Source organism: Bicyclus anynana, chromosome 21, assembly GCF_947172395.1.
Source record: "Bicyclus anynana chromosome 21, ilBicAnyn1.1, whole genome shotgun sequence".
Taxonomy (NCBI): domain Eukaryota; kingdom Metazoa; phylum Arthropoda; class Insecta; order Lepidoptera; family Nymphalidae; genus Bicyclus; species Bicyclus anynana.
Genome location: NC_069103.1, coordinates 6,732,383 through 6,755,732, shown reverse-complemented (window position 1 = coordinate 6,755,732; position 23,350 = coordinate 6,732,383). Strand labels below are relative to the sequence as shown.

Below are 23,350 nucleotides of genomic sequence, written 5' to 3'. Positions count from 1 at the left end.
ATGGACGCACTTTAAATAAACCTTCGTATTATGGAATAAACACTGTAATGATTTTGACAGAGGGGTATCGTCTAGCGAAGCCGGTCCTATGGTAATTGATCTGAGTAAATTGGGCATGAGAAAGAATACATTAATGAGAATAATATAATTTATAGTCTATGGGCATGAGGCTGAGAGGATGACTGTTGAACAAGCTCAAAACATCTAGAATTCAGAGCTAGAAAACCAGTTGTAAAAAATACTGTTGACGTGAGTCGTTGACGGAATACGAAAAGCGAAGTTGATGTTGAGTTGAACTTGAATTTGGATTTCAGTTTGTGGTTTATGGTATGCGGCTCAGTTTTAATTTTAGTGTAATAAAACGTCTCCTAAATAATAATTATTGTTAATTCGAGTAAATATTGGTGTAGTGAGAGACAAACTTGTGGTGTAGATAAAAGTTACGGGAGGAAATGAAGACCAAATGTAAAAAAGACGACAATGACACTGAGGTAAGTGTAAAAAATTAATACTAAGATAAATTATCAAAAAATCTCGTTACTGCTGTCATTTTTACTAATTTATCTTTAAAAAACCATCAGAAATCAACGTTTCATTATTTAAAAGTGCTATACTGCTTTTGTTAAAACACAATAATATTAGCCTGTTTATAAATTTTGACAGTTTGACAACACGGATGTATTAAACCGACTTGTAAAAGGAGGTTATTACTTATTAATTCGACGCGTATTTTCTTTTAGATGTCGTTACTCCATAGCTCTGTCAAAACAATTAGTTTCATAGAGTTTTTATCTCTAACTGATGATGAGTATGAACTAAAACACAATTATATATAGTAACTAAAAATAATTCAGGTTAGGTATCCTATTAGATACGGGATTTCTTGAACATTAGCTATGTCTGAAACATTTTTTATTATTATTATTATTATTTTTTTATTCTTTACAAGTTAGCCCTTGACTACAATCTCACCTGATGGTAAGTGATGATGCAGTCTAAGATGGAAGCGGGCTAACTTGTTAGGAGGAGGATGAAAATCCACACCCCTTTCGGTTTCTACATGGCATCATACCGGAACGGTAAATCGCTTAGCGGAACATCTTTGCCGGTAGGGTGGCAACTAGCCACGGCCGAAGCCTCCCACCAGCCAAAATTAATATAGTCTATAGAGTTAATGGTAGTAGGTATGGTATAGGGTGGGTAGTCTACAGTGTAACTCATTTACCTAGAAGGTTGGTTGAGTTGAAGGTAGTACCAAAGCATGGCTTTTTATCACCCAGGTCCTACTGGAAATTTGCGACCCTCCTATGTCAATAATTACTTTAAAGGTAAATCATATTACTTAAAAAAAATCAAGACTGCTTTGGAAAGAGTACAAATGAAGAAATTTCCAATTGAGCAAGCCCAACGTTCCTGCCGGCCTTAAAGAGGCTTATTTTTGTGCTAGGTTTTGCCTAATGAGTTTTTGAGATGTGCACACTTACACTATCCAATTTATTAAGGACCTGCAACCTGGATCAAATGACTCTCATTGAAACCGAAAGATGATTTTAATTTGCAAGCAATGTAAACAAAAATTAAATACACTGTTATTCAAACCCGGTATTGTGAAATCTGCTGTAGGCGGTCCCTTGCATGAATGTACGCGACTCACTACACAAAGGGAGAAGTGGCGAATGCTCGTGAGGCGTATTACTTCTGCCTCCAACACGTCCTAAAGACCACGACCGCTCTGATTGTGGAGTCATGAGTCTTGTTCTGATCGGCAACCTGATGAACCAGGCACCTTCATAGTGGATCACTGGGATGCAAAGATATTTGTGTCTCTATTTTTGTACCCTATACTTTATGAGAACAGTAGTAGACTCCGTCTGTATGTAGCTATACTATAGTAGCCTACTTGTAACAAGCAAACAAACCTTAAACATTCAAATCTTACCTCTTTTGTGTAGATGAATATTAATATATTTGAATTTAAGTGCATTTGTTGTAAACAAAAGGCATCTCAAATTGGTTTTTGCATTGCCAATTTGCACACAATCAATGAATTTAAATGTTTTGATGATCAAATGTGTGTAATTTCAACCATATCCACATATTGCAGCTATCAGTTTGAAATGGACAACTAATATGCCACCTATACTACAGCTATTCTTGATGAGTACTGTTTACCAACAAACAAATTAAAAATAAATTGTCAAATACATCACTAGTCATTTGACACCTAATAAATAATTATAATAAGCTATACCCAGCGTACAATAAAATGTGTAGGCCGAAAGTGAACAGAACTAAACCAATGTTTACCTACCTGGCTTGTTGAAAGTAAGCCCTTTGAAGATGACAGACCAGAGCTAAGGTAACCATAAAATCCACTCAACCCAAGATAGCTATTAGATCATCCTGGATAATAATAATCCTAAAAAAAATCAATGTTTGGTTAGGAAGACCATGATGACTAGACGGGAGAAGGGAATGATTGGGGTTGGGGGAGCAGTGACAAGATTCACAGGATGGATTTGGCTAGTTTACAGTTACTATGCAACAGATAAACATATGTTTTAAATATTGTTTTGCTACAGAGGTCGCTAACGTCTGTTTGCGACCTTCCCCTTCACTCCTCTGGGCCTCATAGTCTTGCTTCATTCAGGATGTTCTTCACAAGCTTCTTAGTGCTTTACAAATACATTCTAGGGGTAGGACAGACAAGACCGTGTGGTGTTAGTGTGCAAATATTAAATCCTATAGAATTATTATATAAAATCTCATTTTATTAAATGTGTTATAATTTGTGATCTCATTCATGGTCACCGAAAGCACATCAAAAATTCATGGCTAGGCTTTAGCCCAGTTTTCAAATTTTATTATCCTATTTTCAGATGTGTCATAATTTCTAACCTAATGGTCACCCTAAGTAAGTAAATGTCAAAAGTCAGCAATAACTACAGATTAATGATAATAATAGTTAACTGTCATTAACTAAATGACTAAAGTGTTTTTCAGATAGCATGGGTATGGTGACAGTCGCCTGTATGGCATTCGTAATATGTCATATTATGTGAATCGCGGCAAACTATCAAGAGTGAAATGAACTGTCACCTGCGTCATCCTACATGAAACAAACTGTAATGATAAATGTTACATTGGCCATCTCATTACAGGTTAGGGTCAGTGATTTGACTTAAAATTTTTCGAATTACATTTATCTACTGAATGGCTGAGGCACCCTTATTATCTAGGCAATTCTACCTAATAGATGTGATATACATACCATATTCTAAAATCTAAATAGACAAAAAAAGTATCGATAGATAATAGCAGTCAAGCGCAAGCCCATCTTTTATAAAAAAAAACATATAAGTAAATAAGTATTTTCATTTAAAAATTAAAAAATTAGAGTTTGTTGTATGTTTACAAACAACAAACTTATTTCTTCTAAAATTTGTCTGTCTGTTTCTCGGGGCTAATCTCTGGAACGGCTAAACCGATTTTAACAAGACGTTTATTGATAGGTAGGTGAGATCATAGAGGCAGATGGCTACCGCAGTGTTGAAAAACTAATTTTCACATAAATGAAATCGCGGGCATCTGCTACTAGAAATTATATGTACATAATTAGTAATTAATTACTTAATAGGTATCAAGTTTCATACCTTGTTATTTTTATTTAAGTAAAATCCTCAAATCAGATTGCTGCCTCATGAAAAAGTTTAGGAGTAAACAAAAGTCAGCATAAACTACTCATACCATAACCTTTATAAAATGGAACAATTTGTTTATCATTGAATTGTCAATATTGTAATGCGGCTTACAATTCAAGAATCCACTAGAGATACGCGCAGTGTCCGCTCACTCGACTATCAGACCTATTTGCATGAATTAAAGTCAATTATTGTAATTGTAATATGTGTGTAATAAAGATAATTTCATTATATGTATTGTGTGCCAGGATTTGGCACTGCTCTCTATTTGAATACAGTATGTGCTAAAGTGCGCGATGCATAGGTGTACTCTATAAAATCGTATTTATATTCCATTTAAAAAAAAAATATAGTGTGTTGTTGTGTATTGTTGAGTGTAAAGTGGATTAATTAATTATTGTCTGTGTCTTATACACAAGGTTTGACATTTTTGCATTCTTTGGCAGCATTTGTTGAATGAGATCCGTTCTCTGTTGAGAATCCGAAATTTACATAAACACACGGTTTTTATTAATAGCAAGCAACAACACCGATCTGCACTCGCGTCTGTTAACTCCTATTTTTACATTGTTTATGAAGTGGAACATTTGGCTGGAAGTTTATTCTTTACAAGTTAGTCCTTGATTACAATCTCACCTGATGGTAAGTGATGATGCAATCTAAGATGGAAGCGGGTAACTTGTTAGGAGGAGAATGAAAATCCAAACTTCTTTCGGTTTCTACACGGCATCGAACCGGAACGCTAAATCGCTTGGCGGGTACCACTTTGCCGGAAGGGTGGTACCTAGCAACGGCCTAAGCCTCCCACCACCAGACCAATTAAGAAAACCTCAATCGGCTCAGCCGGGGATTGAACCCCGGAAAAGCCACGGAGGCCGTCCAGTTTAGATAACTTCATGGAGTTTTTATATTTGTTATAATATTATTTGTAAGTATAGGTATTGGGCCGTATAATAGCATGTGACTTGGTCGCTAATTGTAGCCCTCATAAAAATGCTCAAAGTCACTCAGCGGGCGATGGAGCGAGCTATGCTAGGAGTTTCTCTGCGTGATCGAATCAGAAATGAGATCAGCAGAAGAACCAAAGTTACTGACATAGCTTGACGAGTTGCAAAGCTGAAGTGGCAATGGGCAGGGCACACAGTTTGAAGAGCCGATGGCCGTTGGGGTCGCAAGGTGCTGGAATGGCGACCCCGCACCGGAAAGCGCAGTGTTGATTGACCCCCCACTGGGTAGACTGACGACATCAAGCGAGTCTCAAGGATTCGCTGGATGCAGGTGGCTCAGTATCGTGATGTTTGGAAGTCCTTACAAAAGGCCTATGTCCTGCAGTGGACGTCCATCGGCTGATATGATGATGATGATGATATTTCTGACCCTTATTCCATGTAGCACTCGAAATTAATATGAGTCAACTACCCTATTCACAAGATTTCGAGGGGTACATAACAAAGCCCCAGTGCTGTTTCCGCTTCATATATAATGTTGTTTGTTTGTGACAAAGTCATTAAGATTTCAGATTTAATTAAAAATGAATTTACACAGATATATAATACTGGCTGACGCAGCACGGTTTCACTCGCGTGGTCCCTGTTCCTGTAGGAATACGGGGATAATATATAGCCTATAGCCTTCCTCGAAATATAGACACTGAAAATTCTTTCAGTGTTAGATAGTTTTTCAAATCGGACCAGTAGTTCCTGAGATTAGCGCGTTCAATCAAACAATCAAACAATCAAACAAACTCTTCAGCTTTATAATATTAGTATAGATAATAATAGCAAGCAAGCAAGATAATAGCGAGATCCTAATCCTGCTATCAAATCCGCTGTCCTTTTATTTAGCACGTCAAAGTTTTTAATTATATTTACATGCTATGATATGTGTTGGGATTTTTCCAAACAACAAACGTTTTACTTTATGATCTTCTAAAATAGAAGTTGATGCTTTACTGTACATAAATGTTACATAATATTGTAATAAATTAGTATTGGAGTTTATTACTTATATATATTTATTACCTAAGAAAAAAATATGGGCAGTAAAATTCGATTATTTTGCGCACCTTTCACCGTGCGCTGCCGCCAACAGCGTCTACGCCTCTGCTGTTCTTCGGTTGCGCACCTTTCACTTTTCAGGCGTGGGTATTGAGACGTACATAGTGTATGCTGCGGGGCAACATACACCTATTTAGACAGTCGATCTGAAAGAGTAAACTCCATTTGTGCGTCGGAGCTGACACTCAATACAATATATTACAATTGATAATATTATACGAATTATTTATTTACTATAAACTCAACACGATTAAATATTTTGTAAATTATGCATTATTTTAAAGGAAATAAGAGCAATAAAAAAAAATATAAGTATAAATTTTTCTTGCGATTTCCGCAACACGAAGTAATAAATATTAAATCTGTACTTTTTCAGCAGAAATTCCTAGTAATCACCATTTATTCCTCATCATCTAATCCAAGGTTTCTCAAAATGGGTACGCGAACCTCTAGTTGTTCGCTATTCGACGGCAGGGGTTCGCGACAAGATTTACGTAATTAAATCAAAATTATTACCAAGCAAGAATTAAGATTAAAATTGTCCAAAATTACTCCTAACGTTGAATCCATCATTAATATTACAAAGACATTTCTTTTGGTACTTTATTTGCTACCTTTCATTCAAATGTTCAACAGTGAAATTAATTTTGGGGGGGGGGGGGGGGGGGTTTGTTTCATTAGTTGTAAGGGGTTCGCTGTCACTTGGAAATTTTAACAGGTTCGTGGAGCCGAAAGTTTGAGCCTGATCTTAATCTATAAAATTTAAGTTCCCCGAAATATGTATGAATGTACCTACATATTTATCATTAAGAAAAAGATAATTTTTCATAAAAATCACAATAGTTGTTTATTAACTAACCTAAATTAAAAATCAAACTAATTTTGAATTTTTATGTGTGTCTAAATTCGTCCAGCTCGACAACAAGGGTAGTTCGGGGTAGTCGCGTATACGAACAACGTACGTAGATGAAGTTAATGAAAATTGCCAATTAACTCGCCCTACTTCTGGCATCAATCACATTGTGGCTATAGCTCGGCCTATTGACTCCACTGCAGATGGGCAGTTGTAAATATATTTGGTATAGTCAATCTATTTCGGGAAGTCTATTTGGCTTTGGATGTAGTGGTGAGATGACATATTAAAGTAACTAGCCATGTATTTTTTTTTTATTATTATTTACAAGTTAGCCCTTGAATACAATCTCACCTGTTGGTAAGTGATGATACAATCTAAGATGGAAGCGGTCTCACGTGTTAGGAGGAGGATGAAAATTCACACCCCTATCGGTTTCTACACGACATCGTACCGGAACGCGAAATCGCTTGGCGGTACGTCTCTGTCGGTAGGGTGGTAACTAGCCACGGCCGAAGCCTACCACCAGCCAGACCTGAACCAATTAAGAAAACCTCAATCGGCCCAGTCGGGGATCGAACGCAGGATCTCCGTCTTGTAAATCCCTTGTAAATCCACCGCGCATACCACTGCGCCACGGAGGCCGTCAAACACGCACGCAAACTAACAAAATTTAAATGAATGGCAGATCCGATCGACAGCTTGATCACGTGACATGTCGATCATGGATGTCATTCCTATAGATTTTTTAATTTACGAAGCGATAGCGTTTGTAGTAAGAGAATCGACGTGCCAAATGGCTACGGCCCTGGTGCGTGTGTTAGAATGCCTGCGATAACTAGACCTTCCTCATTTTGTAACGGTCACAAATTATTAAGTTCTACTTTAGTAGGTAGGTACATTCTATTTTAATGCATTAACAAAATTGTGTATGAATTAATATTCTTACACGTAAATTACTTGCATACTCGAATTTGAGCATATATTCCGTGAATATTAACTTGCCATCTAATGCTAATGTTACCTTTTGTAGACACAAACTAAATGTTGGAACTGAAGCTGGTTAAAGGAAAATTTATGCTCTGTTTAGTTTTTCGGGTGAATAATGTTTTGCCTCGTGTGAAGTCAACTATTTTAAACTAATCTTGTTGTACATCTATTTGTATTTCAGTTTGTTTATAATGTGCACATGTTTAAAGTAGACTCAACGGTTAGTTGTTAACATACGTATACTTACTCGGTAACTTATTTTTATAATGAAGTAGCTGACGCCGCGCGGTTTCACCCGCGTGGTTCTCGTTCCCGAAGGAATACGGAGATAATATATAGCTTATAGCCTTCCTCGTTAAATGGGCTATCTAACACTGATATAGTTTTTTAAATCGGACCAGTAGTTCCTGAGATTAGTGCGTTCAAACAAACGAACTCTTCAGCTTTATACTCGTAATATTAGTATAGATTATGTAGAAAGAAAGAAAAATGCGTTTATTTCGAAATTATGCCACACATCACAATATCTCCAGTACACCATGACATCCAGGACAATACCCTGCGATGTGTGGCATAACCCAGAAATTGACCCCAGCTCAGCATAATGCTACGTGACCATTTGAATTTAGACACGTAGCGCTGATTTTCAGTTGGAACCCGTATGTAGTTATAGTCACATCTGGGGCGGATTGACGTCTTGCTCGAATGATGATTTACTGTGTTTGTATGGTTGGGTTTGGTAGCTAAGTGTCAAGTCAATGCGCACGAGTTATAAAATGACGTGATATATTTACTTTCTCCTTCACGTGGGCGGCTGACGTGGGGCGTACATATTTGAGATGTTTTCGCATTGGGAATTAAAAGATTACACTGAAATGCGTGGTCCGGATTCGCAAATAGATGTTTGTTTATTTAAATTTTATGTAACCTCATTAGTCTCACTTCCGGTACTTGTAAACTGTTAATTGTAATGTTGTTTACGTAATTAGTGCGGAATAGATTATTATTGAGCTGAAAATTTGGTATTTTTACACGTTTATACCAGTACCTAAACAAATAAGTGTCTGGAATCGCTCTATTGAAGAAACTGAATTTCTCTAGGTTGTTATCAATGATTATTTTATACTATATAGATATGTTACGTGCATACAAAATCACCGCAAAAAGTGATCTGTATTTAGCGACCCCACTTAGCGCACGCACATATGTGTACAATTTTTGTTTACTTACATTGTCAATAATGCACATTTACCCGTCTCCGTTTTGATGCATCATCGATCATCGATGTATAAAACATCGTTGGTTGTTGTTGGAAAATAATTTCAAATTTATTATGCCGACTGTACTTCACTCACAACCGTTGACTTAATCTATACTAATATTATAAAGAGGAAAACTTTCTTTGTATGTTTGTTTGTTTGTTTGATTGTAATGAATAGGCTCAAAAACTACTGGACTGATTTTAAAATTCTTTCACCATTCGAAAGCTAAATTATCCACAAGTAACATAGGCTAAATTTTATTTTGGAAAAAAATAGGGTTCCGTAAGATATTTGGGTTTTTCGGACACAAGGTGTAAAAAATCAACCAGAAAAGTAGGGTAGGGGTAGGGGTAGGGTAGGGGTAGGATAGGGGTAGTGGAAAGTTTACTTCGAGTTTCACGCGGACGAAGTCGCGGGCGTCGGCTAGTGTTTTATAATTAAAGTGAATTCTTGCAGCAGTGATGTCAGTGCGCGTTAACGTAGTAAATAATTGAGATAATGCTTCTGTAAAACCGTGTTTTATGTTTTATGATCTCGATTTTCGCGCCACATTTATCTAAATAAGCTATAACGTTTGGGGTTTATTATGTTATAACTTACTGCCAGAGTAAAGATATACTGCTTTGTGAAATTATTATACAAATTATTACTAACGCGTCAAGTTAATTCTAAAATGGTATTAAATATAGTTTGTATTGTTTTGAAAATTAATTAACAACCCATATACGGCTTTTAATTAACTGTGGAACACAAGTCTCCTCTCAGGATTGACAGACTTCACACATGTAGAGATGAAAATTGAGAATTTTCATCTCTACATGTGTGAAGTATGCAAGGTTTTCTCACGATGTTTTTCCTTTTTTAATTTAATACTCTTTATTTGTACACCACAATAAATAAAAGAAAACAAGCAAAACAGAAACATAAGAAAAAGTAGAATACAAAAGGCGGCCTTATCGCTTAGTAGCGATCCAGGCAACCTTAGGCTTAGGAACTTATTAAGATAACTGTAGGTGGTGTGTACGTAATAATAATGTACATTATACACACATACAAATAACTACACACTAATACATAAACCATAATACACAAATTATTTAATGTAAATATCATAAAATAAACTAATATATATAATATATCATTATGTCGTATGATAAATATTCTAATAAAATAAAATATGTCACTAGTGACTGAGATAATATGTCTTAACGGATTTTTAAATATGTCAAGTGATTTGGATTTCCGAATGTCGACTGGTGGATTTCCCTCACCGTTTGAAGCACGTGATATTTAATTCTTTATATGCTTAACTAGAAGAAAATGTAGGCTGAAAATCAACGATGAAAATTGATGTAGTGCCCTATCTTTTTTAATGGTACACTGAGGTACATAATAAGCCTGCTGAGCTGAGAATCGTACCCAGATGCTCTCCAGCATTGCCAACTACGCCAGGGAGGTTGTAAAAAATTAACGATCCCCAAAAATTTAGCGACTAGTTTATATAGCGCGGTGACGCTTTTATCCGTCGTCTAATCTAATTTTATATGAGACGATCGCTGTAATTCTTTTAGTGCCTGTTCGTCCACCACACGGCTTAAACTTCCAGTCAGTGTGTGTGACTCATGTGCGAAAAAAGTCAGTGTTCCAACAATGGCACATGCGACTATGTACTTGCGTGCCATTTTTGGTACCTTTGTCGAAATTCGAAAACACCTTGTCTGTATCGCCAATAACCAATAGTGAATACTTGTGTTTGTTTGTCGTGTTTGCCGATTGTGTTGGTGAAGTGTTGGAAGGGATTTTTAGTGTTAAAGTTGTTGTGAAGTGTGGTGACAATGTTGGCCTCTGCTGCTACGGCCAATATGAGCCGGCAAACTTTGTCTACGGTGTTCCAGAAGCGACGGTCCGTTGATCGGCCCCTTGTTATGGTAAGACTTTGTTTTATAGAGTTCTTTTCATGAAAGAAGTCCTAAAGTTTATAGCGCCCTACACAGTTGATAATAAGACTGCCATTGCCAAATGACAATGAGGGCCATTAAGACATTAGCGCCGCGTCTGGGGGACTTCTTTTATGAAAAGGACTATACCAAGTTAAAAGGTCATGAAATTAACTAGAATAACTTTTTGTGCCAGAAATTATTTCCATCATAACAGAAAAGTTTAAATCGTGTTGCAATATATGTGCTGGAATAAAGAAAATTATTTACTGGCTTTCAAATTTAAAAAAAACCGCATCGAAATCGGTCCATCCGTTTGAGAGCTATGATTCTACAGACGGACACACACAGAGGCAGGCATACAGACATCGACGTCAATGTTATAACGCAACTTTTTGTTGCGTCAGGGTTATAAATGCCTTACATCATTTTGGAAAAGAGCTGATAGGCACTCTTAAACTGCTGGACAGATATTAACCAAACGCAGCTTAGAACCACCACCATTCAAGGCTCATAAATGAAAAAAATCCCATCGAAATCAGTCCATCTGTGGCAGTGATTTTACTAAAGACAACAAATTAGCGAATAAAAACCGGGAAACAACCTGTATACAAACCAACTAGCCTCAATAGCTAGTACATTACTAAGCTATTTAAAAAAAACATAATTGAGAGATATATGATCTGTGTGTATTTTAGGTTTAGAAATCATGCAAATCTTGTACATCCTTGAATTAAAAACAAAGCAGTAATAAAAACGAAGCAAACACAAATCGTTGTGAAGTACATACAACTAATGTGTTAGAACATATAATCTATATATATAAAAGAAAGTCGTGTTAGTTACTCCACTTATAACTCAAGAACGGCTGAACCGATTTAGCTGAAAATTGGCAGGGAGGTAGTTTAGAGCCACCAAAAGGACATAGGATACTTTTTATAAAAAAAAAATTAAAAAAAAAAAATAAGTCGGTTTTTCCTTCCTGACGCTATAACTCCAGAACGCACGAACCAATTTCCACGGTTTTGCATTCGTTGAAAATGTCTCGAGCTCCGTGAGGTTTATAGCAAAGAAAATTCAGGAAAATTTTCAACGTAGGGTAGGGGTAGGGTAAGGGTAGGGTAGCGGTATGTTAGGGGTAGGGTAGAGGTAGTTGAAAGTTTACATCGAGTTTCACACGGACGAAGTCGCGGGCGTCTGCTAGTTCAACATAAAAAAAAACATATTCTTTATAATCAACAGCATTGAAACTAGCCGTAATATCGAGTTACGTATTTGTCTCGCCGCAAATGTCCTTCGCGCGTTAGGAACGGTCCACCATTATGGTTAGTTATTTCTTCACATCTTTAAATACAAGCGAGATTTGCATACATTATTGCTTATAGCAAAAATATAATTAATGTCTGACCTTGCATGGTCCATCCGGAAATAACTTATGCTATACTAGCGGACGCCCACGAGTTTGTCCGCGTAGAAACCCTAAACTAAGGCATTGTTTATACTGTTCGTATACACCTTTCTCAATAATCTCATTTGGCTGATGGGAGGCTTCGGCCGTGGCTAGTTACCACCCTACCGGCCCACCCCACCGTACCGCCAAGCGATTTAGCGTTCCGGTACGATGTCGTGTAGAAACCGAAAGGGGTGGGGATGTTCATCCTCCTCCTAACAAGTTAGCCCATTTCCATCTTAGACTGCATCATCACTTACCATCAGGTGAGTCAAGGGCTAACTTGTAAAGAAAAAAAAATTGTTTATACTGTCCGTATACACCTTTCTCATTAATCGCTCCCTTGAACCTATATATCTTAATACGAGTGTATGAACGCGAAAAGATATTCATCACGAAATCTCGAAAATCGCTTGCTCCACAAAGCTGGAATTTGGCAGGGAGGTAGTTTATAGTTAGTAGGTATCCACTAAAACCGGATTTTCCGATAGAGTCGGATTAAAGAGGTCTAAGGGCGGCCGAAGTCGCGGGCGTCCGCTAGTTGCTTATAATGCCCGTATGTATACCTACATACCTTTTTATTGAATCACTATCTATTGATGACTAGCCGACCACCCCGCGTAGTTCCGGTTCCCATGAGAATTTAGGTATAATATAGCCTGTGACACTCACAAGTAAAGTGGCTTCCTAGTGGTAAAAGAATTTTTAAAATCGATTCAGTAAACTAGAGATTACACAACAATCTTTACCTCTATTTATTTTATTTTATTGACAATCCCACAATCTTTACCTCCCTACAATATTAGTAAAGATGACCGAGACTGGCAACTTAGCGTGCTCTCCGAGCCACGGGAGTGTAAACTCGGGGCATTACAAAGTTGGAAAGGCTATAAAAACGTGTGTGAAGTCTGCCAATCCGCATTGAGCCAGCGTGGTGGACTATTAGCCTAACCCTTTCATTCTGAGAGGAGACTCGTGCTCAACAATGAGCCAAATATGGGTTGTTATAGATTATGATATACACAATCAACGTTGCTAGCTGTGCGATTAACAGATAGGTGTGAGTCTTTAAAAAACGGATGTAAAGCTATAGGTATTTATTTTTAGATTGTATCGGTTGGCTTGGTACTGATGAATCTGTCAATCAGTTTATTTTTGTAAGCAGTTGTTTTAAACATAATGTCAACAAAATAATTAGTGTTTGTTTACTTTATATTACGAAGAGTAATGTCTAGATACGTACATAATATTTATGTTTCTTAAGTACCTATTTATTTAGCAACTTCAAATAATCTAATCTAATCAAAGAATGAATTGAATAACTTGTATATGTATATTTAATAGATAGTATTTTTAGGGTTGCGTGTTTCAAAATGAAACAACTGAACCACTTAATTATGTCCGGAAAACTGTGTTTCACCTGTCCGCTCTAACCTTTTGGAGGCCATTGGATCAGCTTCTACCTTCACACAGAAAGTAAGACTATAAGGAATTGTAATTGTTAATTATAATACTGTATGATTTTTCAACTGACGTGTCAAAAATGCTTTTAAACTGAGCCTACTTGAAATAAATGAATTTTGATATTGATTTTCATCTTATCATTACACTAGAATACGCCCGCGAACTCAGACTTTTCCGGGATAAAAAGTATCCTATGTTCTACTCCAAAGTCTAATTTATCGCTATACCAAATTTCATCCAAATCGGTTAACGGTATGGCCGTGAAAAGGTAACAGACAGACAGACTTACTTTCGCATTTATAATATTAGTATAGATAAAATATAGTAAGTTTAATTTTTTGAAGTGAACCGCTTTGTAACGTAACGCGTTACGGCGCCGCTCTGTCTGGCTTCCCGCCACTTGGCGTCACTCTCTGTAATGTAAAAAAAATCTTGATAATATTTCTATCCCTGCCATTTGCGTCATAACTTCTTATTGTGGTATTTTATTTATTCAAAGATAAATATAATAACCAGCAAGATATTTTGATTAGCAATCTATACTAATATTATAAAGAGGTAAAGTTTGTAAGTTTGTAACAATTTTTTGAAATGGGGTAATCTTCGGAACTACTGGACCGATTTTAAAAATTCTTTCATCAGTAGAATGCTACGTTATCGGGGAGTGCTATAGGCTATATTTTATATTTCTATCATATATAACTACTGAGATATCGCGAGTTTTCTCTTACAGGTCAGACCGAAATACTTACTTATTCGCATGCGCTGCCTCAACCATTGCGCATAACTGAAATAAATGTATGGAGGCTTTTTGAACCTTTAAAAGTTCTACAAAAAAGTCCGCGACACCATATATCTATCTTTTATATTTTAGCAGATATAGTACCTTTAGTACTTTAATAAATTTTAAACTAAGGTTTACGTCATTATTTACACAACTAAACTTAAATCCTTATCAAAATAAATGATTTAATAATCACAAGGATATTATAGAGATAAGATTTGCCCTTTACAGTATGTTAATTAGTTATATAGTTTCGGAGATAATACAAAATTTCTGAAAGTCGCAGAAATGCCGCTATATGACGCCCCGCGGTTTCAATTACGTGGTTCCCGTTCCCGTATGAATATGAGGACCAAACATAGCCTATGACACTCGCAAATAATGTAGCTTTCTATTGGTAAAAGAATTTTCCAAATCGGTCCAGTAGATCCAGAGATTACCCCCGACAACCACACAAACTTTACCTCTTTATAGTATTAGCATAAAAGTCGCTTGGGAAATTATAGTCTTTTGGTCATTGCACCACGCACAAAAGGCTGGACCAATTTTGCTGAGGGTAGGGATAGGATAGAGGTAGGGAAGGGGTAGGATAGAGGTAGGGAAGGGGTAGGATAGAGGTAGGGTAGGGGTAATTTAGGGAAAGTGTAGGGTAGGGTAGGGTAGGGTACGGATAAGGTAGGGGTAGTGTAGGGTAAGGGCAAGGTAGAGGTAGGGGAAGGATGATGATGATGATGCCTCAAAGCCGATTTCGACTACAGCGACGCTTCAGACTCCTCAAATCAGGGTAAGGAACTCGGATGTATAGTTCTCTGGTGTGCTTTCCAGTGACTAATGTACCCTATTTTGGCCTTAAAAGTGCGACTACATAGGGCACAAGTTAGCACACCATCACAGTATTTGTATGGAATTGCGGCAGGTGGACGAAGCTTAAGATCATCTCGTTGCCGATCTAAGTCGAGTCGACGTTGTTGTTCAAACTCCTTTGTCTTGTCTTTCACCGTTTGTCTCCACTTTGCACGATTTGTAGTCATGTCCTCCCAACGCGAGGGATTTATATTACAACGTTTTAAGTGTCTTTTCAGAACATCTTTGTACCGAAGGTACTGGCCGCCAGACTTGCGCTTGCCATTCTGGAGTTCTGAAAAGAAGATGCGTTTAGCTACCCGCTCATCCGGCATTCGCAGGACGTGCCCACACCAACGTAGTTGTCGCTTAATAAGGTAAGCCTCAATTCCTTCCACACCGGCCCTTCGTAGCACTTCAGTATTGCGCACTTGATCGAGCCATCGGATCCTCATTATGCTCCTGAGACACCGAAGGTGGAAACGGTCGAGTGTGCGTATGTGATGACGATATAAGCACCACGTCTCAGCCGAATATAAAAGGTTAGGCAATACAACAGCCATATATACTGACACTTTCGTAGACAGTTTCAGGTCGTGTGAGCTGAAGACCTTGGCGTACAGCTTACCGAATGCTGCTGCCGCCGCGCTAATTCTGCTATTGATTTCAATATCGAGATCACACTTTGTTGTTACGGTGCTCCCAAGGTATCGAAACTTATCAACTTGATTGAGAATCTTGTTGTCAAGTTGTATGGACAGGTCTTCGTGGCCCACACCATACATTACCTCTGTCTTTGTTGTGCTAACTTTAAGGCCATACTTACAGCAATAAGTATCCAAGACGGATACAAGCTGTTGTAGGCCATCTGAAGAATCTGCCACGAAGCAGAGGTCATCTGCATACATAATGTCAGTAATCATGGCGTAAGATACTTTAGTTTTTGCTTTAAGCCTAGCTGGATTAAAGAGTGCACTATCTGTCCGAAAGCGAATTCTGACACCTTCATTCACAATTTGCAAAACTTCGTACTACGGCTGCGAAATACAAAGCGAACATGGTGGGTGCCAGAACACACCCTTGCTTGACCCCGCACGTAACATGAAAAAAGTCCGACTGCTCGCCATCAACTGCTACACAACACGTCATATTGTCATGGAGGAGGCGCAAAAGTTTCACGAACTTCTCTGTGCAGCCCAGTTTTTCTAACAGCATCCACAACGCAGTTCTTGGTACACTATCGAAAGCCTTCTCAAGGTCTACGAAACACAAGTAGATGGATTGCCCTTGTTCTCTGCTTTTTTCTTGCAGTTGACGGACACAGAAAATAGCTTCACATGTACCACGTTCAGGCCGGAAGCCAAACTGAGTTTCTGGTAGCAAGCTTTCTGACAATGGCTTTAGGCGGTTCAAAAGCAACCTGGCAAAGATTTTACCAGGAGAAGATAAGAGAGATATACCCCGATAGGAATTGCATTCAGAGCGGTTACCTTTGTTTTTGTAGAGAGGAATAATCTGTGATGTCTTGAATGTATCTGGAACACGTTCCTCGTCCCACATACGCCCAAAAAGATTCCAGATGACTTTGTGAATCTCCTCGCCACAGTATTTTAGAAGCTCCCCTGATAAAAGGTCCGTACCCACCGCTCGACCGTTCCTTTGTTGATTAATGGCAATGACGACCTCAGAAAATGACAGCGGCTCGTCCAAATTTGTAAATACGGGAAGCTGTGGCAACATTGCAATATGCTGAAGATCCACTCCTCGGTCAACATTGAGCAGCGTTTTAAAATGACTTGCCCATCTGTTCAGTACCTCTTCCTTGGTCTTTAGTAGGTGGTCACCGTTGACAGTCTTCAACGGTACTCTGATGCGAGGGGTGGTACCAATCAGCCTACGAACATTGTAGTAAAACTCTCCGAACTGATTTGTATCAGAAAGCCACTGTATGTGACGTGCTCTGTCCTGCCACCATCTGTTCTTCGTTTCACGACAGAGCTTGCGCAGCTCCACACCACTCATCTTGATGTTAGCAGGTAACTCCCCTTGCCGCTTGCCTGTATGTTGTTGTAGAAGAGATCGGTGCCTACTAATAGCAGCCTTTAGGCATTTAGGGGAAGGATATGGAACGTATAGGGTAGGGGATGAGTAGGATAGGGGTAGGGTACGGGTAGGGTAGGGTTAGGGTAGGGATAAGGTAGGGGTAGGGAAGGGTTAGGGTTAGCGGTAGGGTCGGAGTAAGATAGGGGTAGGGTAGGGGTAGATTAGGGGTAGGGTAGGATAGGGTATGGATAGGATACGGGAAGGGTTAGGGTAGGGTAACGTGGGGGGAAGGAAGGGTAAGCATTAGCGGTAGGGTAGTAGTAAGGTAGGGGTAGGGTAGGGTAGGGTTGGGTAGGTTTACGAGCAGGGTAAGGTAGAGGTAGAGAAGTTTACATCAATTTTTACGCGGACGAAGTCGCGGGCGTCCGCTAGTGTTAATATAAACTTCTCTCGAAATGTACTTCGACTTTATTTATTTACGTTAACTATGTTACTTATTAGACCAGCTGGCCTATTCACTATTTTGCGCTCTATTTTCAATCTATTAAAATAAACATCAAAGCTATGATGATGATATGATGAAGCACCGGATGTAATTTTTACATAGAATCTCAATTTCGTATCTATACTAATATTATAAAGCTGAAGAGTTTGTTTGTTTGTTTGTTTGATTAAACGCGCTAATCTCAGGAACTACGGGTCCGATTTGAAAAATTCTTTCAGTGTTAGATAGCCCATTTATTGAGGAAGGCTATATGCTATATATTATCCCCATATTCCTACGGGAACGGGAACCACGCGGGTGAAACCGCGCGGCGTCAGCTAGTTTAGTAATAAAAGAAATATATTCAAAGATAGTGAATTAGCCTGCAGGTGTTGTAATAAGAGGACCGCATTCTGTTCAAAGAGACCTCCGAATCAAAGGCAGAGGTCATATCCACTGGGATGTCAATTCTACAAGCATTAGCATATTGGCACAGTAAATATTATACATACAGTATTTCAACTCGGCCGTATCTTTGAAAGGCACGTAAACATGTGATAGAGCTGTCCACCTCCAGCTTTTTAATTACATTTGCTAACTTTGTGTTGAAATGAAATGAAATGAAGTTGGAATACTGTATGTATAATATTTACTGTGATATTAGCATGGATATGACTTTCCTAACTAGTTAACTTATAAACAGGGTAGTGCAAGGTCTTATAGGTGTGGTTTGTTGTAAACAATGTATAAATATAGCGTGCCGCTCGTCACCGACAAGCAGGCAAAAAATTCAATAATTCGTTATATCGTATTGCTTGGGTAAAGTTACGTTTTCACTTTTTTTCAACAATTTATAGACACGTGACTTGAGCAGTTTCATCTTTTCGTCACATCTAAAGTGATTATTTTCTGGATAATATTATTTTAAATATTATATACCTTACCATATCAGCCGATGGACGTCCACCGCTGGATATAGGCCTCTTGCATGGACTTCCAAAAGTAACGGTCTCGAGCTACCAGCATCCAATGGCTCCCTGCAATCCGCTTGATGTCCTCAGGCCACCTAGTGGGGGGTTGACCAACACGGTGCTTCCCGGTGCGGGGTCGCCATTTCAACACCTTGGGACCCCAAATATGATATATCCAGCTGTTATTGAAAATATTAACCGAATTTGGATAATATTATTATTTGCAAAATCATAGATCAAATGGACATATTCAACATCACACATGGCTTTGGACTAAGGAGAGATGACTGATATGATGCCTGAAGTGAAATAGTGTAGCTTTTCATCAGTGAATTAATCAAATCGGTTCAGGAGTTTCAAAGCCTATTAAAGCAAACAAACAAACAATCAAATCTTTATAATATTAGAATAGATAGTACAGATGAATCCCGTATCTGTTAGATGAGCGACGTAGGGTTTTTTACTTCCCATGACTTTACGTAGTCGGGTATTTGATTAAGTCTTTGAAATGATAAATATAATGTATTCACATTATCCATAACTTTCTTCATACACAAAATTGAATGAAGCTATTCTACCTAATGTCAGCCACTGACGATCAAGTAAGCTCAAATGCCTGCAGCGTATGTCTGCATGCCTGATAGTTGGTAAATTGCGAGACACCCATTAAATCAAGAATTTAGAACGTCTCCGTAAATACTACGTAAATGGATTTCAGAGACTTTCAAACCCGTTAACCTACCTAGATTAGATTGTGTTATAATCGAATATTATACTCGTATATCTAATGCTAGCTACTCACGGTCCGATAAGCCCACATGCCTGTAGCGCTTAACAGCTTGACAGTCGATAAAACTGATCGTGTGATGGTCGCGATCGGCATGATGTCATGCACATCGCGACCAACATACGATCAGTTTTATTAGATGTTATCGCTGCAGGCACGTGAGCTTAATTGATCGTCAGTGGCTGACATTGAGCTTCAAAAGTAGTCTTTAACATTGTTTCAGTGTGTGAGTGAAATTACTAAAGGCAACATTAATCCCATTAGATCCAGTTCAAGCTAGGTGAATCATAGTGATCCTATTTCGCTACGGTACTACCAAGCATGGGCGTATAGACTTAGAGAGCTTGCCATAGTCAGACATACCCCATTTTACGAATCTTATAATGTTTAGCACATGCTTTTACTATAAATAAGTAGGTACGGTAGGCAATAGGGTAGTGGACTCATATCAAATTTAATATAAACAATAATAATTTAATTTTTTTTTCATAATAAAAATAAATAAAATTATAAAACTTCAAAATCAATTAAAAAAAATAAATGTTATTGGGATAAAAATTCATAAGTTTTTGGCTTCTTTACGTTCAGTGTGACATTTTTATTATATGAAGTTTAAACACACAATAATAAAGACTTAATTTGTATGACGTTTGTAATTTTGTATGAACGCCCTCACAAATTTAATCTCTCTCAGCGACGACGTCATTCTGCCGTGCCATTTAGTATGGAGCGTTTTTGAGTGAGCACCACCGCTATATGGACCCTTTAAATCCCTGTAGCTCCGAAAGTTATGATCGCAGATACCCCGTAACTTTTACAAAATTGTTTAACTAGTCGCATACTCTCAATTCATATACAATTTTAAAAACTGTCGTCATCCCTATTGGCTGCCATAAGTACTTACCCATAGTACCATAGGCTGATGAATAAGGTTGATGCGATTCATGTGTACAGTGGACCCACGGGGTTTTGTGATGCGTATGACGGTGTAAATTACCCAGTTGTCACTTCCTTCACAGTACACGACTAATGAAAACCTATGGCCTCACCTTGCTTTTGGTGTTCTTCAGATGTCGTGGCTGGTTGGTAGACTCTTCGAGGATGTATTCTTAGACCTTGCAGGCACTACTCTATAAGATTATACTAGTTATTTGTTAGACTAGGATTTCACTAACATATAACAATTTTAGCGTTGCGTACATTTCACACTGACGCGATAGTAGTTAAACGTCTGTCTTCGTTCAACGCGTCGCGTCGGTCGCACCGCGAATACGTTCGTTACCATATAAGGTGACGGATGGATTTCTGGTTCGTGATTGGCTCGTGCGTTGTTCGCACCAAGCCATGCAAAAATGGAAATTAAAGGATAAGCCATAGGTGTCAATTAATAAATAAATAAAATCTTTATTAACCACAAATAGATACAAAAACCAAGTATTTGATTGCCTGTGGTATCCACACTAGATTGATCTGTATCGTGGAGACCAGATATTAATTAATTCTATAGCGTGTTTTAATGACAACTGACATTAAACTTGCTCAAACAAAAAGGTAACACAAATGAGGTATGTCTGGCTATCTCAATCTCTATCCAGTAGTAGCGCAGACTAATAGCTGTTAATTATTATTAGTTAGTGCTCGCTAAGGCTGATACTATTTATAGCTTTTTGTTCTTGTTTATTTTCTCGAATGCCAACTAATAGGGTAGTACGGGTTATTTGATATAATTGATTACATCTTTGCAGTAAATAGGTTACTTATTTAGGCGCCGCCGCCCAGTCCGGTGTCCTTGTTAGCTTTTGACGTTTAGGGCCTATTGTCTAAGCGCGGACAACAAACGTTTATCATATGCCTACTCTAAATTCAGATCTTTCTTAATTATAAACTAACAAGCCGTTAGTTCACGTTCCCGTGAGAATACGGGAATAAAATATATTAAATATAGCGAATAACGTGGCTTTGTAGTGATAAAATAATTTTCAAAATCGCGTCAGTAAACCCAGATATTATAACACAACAAACTTTTCCTCTTTATAATATTAATATAGACTGAGATTCTTTTTTTTATTTAAAAAAAGATTTAAAAAGAACTTGTTCAGTCTCGCGGGTGACATCTTACTTGGAACACTTTTTTTATTAAACACTACCGGACGCCCGCGACTTCGTCTGCGTGGAATTCAGTATTTCTCAAATCCCGCGGAAACCATGGATTTTCCAGGATGAAAAGTAGCCTATGTCTTATTCCAGAGTAAAATCTATTTCCATATATCATAAATTTCATCCAAATCGCTTCAGCGTAAAAAAAGAACAAACATACTTACACACTTTCATACTTATACACACAAACTAAGATAGTGTGTGATAAAAAAATAAGAAATGAAAATTTCATGCATAGTTTGTTAAAGGAATCAATTACGTGTGCATTTATTAATTAACATTACAAATGCGATAATTGTTAAGCAATAAATCTTAGATATTTTTCTTTTATTGGAGTTATATAGAAAGGCTTTAAAAATAGATATATTTTTTATAAGCCTCATAAGAAGGCTTTATAGTAACAGCGGGCGACAGAACGAGCTATGCTCGAAGTATCTCTGCGTTATCGAATCAGAAATGAGTATGCACTATACGTACAAAGTGTACTAAATGAAAAATTCCTTCTTATATACAATTCGTAATGATTCTTCTGAATAGGCAGTGCATTATTGAATATATGACGTGCTCGCCACTGAGTAACACCAACTAACAGAAAACGCTAAAGCTAACGCCTAACAGTCTTTCAGTAGAGTGGTGGGTCTAAACTTCAAATCGCTTTACTTATGAAGACAATGCCATTCAAAATAGACTGCAAAATATGGTAAAATGCTGTAATTACCCAGATTGACCACTTTATTAGGCCTAACCCCTCTCATACTGAGAGGAGACTCGTGCTCAACAGTGAGCCGAACATGGGTTGTTAATGATAATGATGATGACCACTTTATTAGACTTTGTTAGCTACAGGCTACAGCTATAGTATTTAATATCAAGGCCAATCATAATCAGCTTTTCTAGTATACCTGCTTATTAATAATTATACTTGAGACGCTCTATGTACTTCAGTGTGAAATTGAGACGTCCCTAAAGACTATTATATGTATAGGTACTTAGGTAGGTAGACTTATCAACGATCTAAGTCTAATAAGTATGTGAATCGATTTCTATTCACGACCAAATTAATAATTCATGAGTATTTCTGCGACTACGCATTTGTGCTATTGTCATAAACCTGATTTATAACAATATTAATAGTGTTATTGTACAGATTATATAATATATGTCCCAGAACACTCGAGAATCTGAAGAATTTGGTGTATTCTATTATTACTAACAGACGCCGCGCGGTTTCACTCGCGTGGTTCCCGTTCCCGTAAGAATACGGGGATAATATATAGCCTACACCCCTCCTCGATAAGTGGGCTATCTAAAACTGAAAGAATTTTTTAAATCGGACCAGTAGTTCCTGAGATTAGCGCAATTCAAGCAAACCAACAAACTCTTCAGCTTGATAATATTAGTATAGATTATATTTTTCTCATTTATTTATTTATCTTTTATTTTAATGCTTATAAAATACAAATAATTAAAAAAAAAACACTATTTATTATAATAAAATATTATATTAATCATTACAATTATTTTTGTAGTTGTGCCTTCCTTTTCTGGGTGTTTATATCGTATCGAA

At 37.6% G+C, this 23,350-nt stretch overlaps 1 protein-coding gene across 1 annotated transcript in view; it reads left to right on the top strand.

Moving 5' to 3' along the window:
• The first annotated feature begins 214 nt into the window (after nt 1-214).
• LOC112057089 (serine/threonine-protein phosphatase 2A 56 kDa regulatory subunit gamma isoform) overlaps nt 215-23,350 on the top strand; it is a 76,822-nt gene continuing 53,686 nt past the window's right edge. The window contains exon 1 of the mRNA XM_024097592.2: nt 215-491. Coding sequence (XP_023953360.1) covers nt 453-491 — 39 coding nt within the window. The 5' untranslated portion in view covers nt 215-452. The remainder of the gene's footprint in view (nt 492-23,350) is intronic.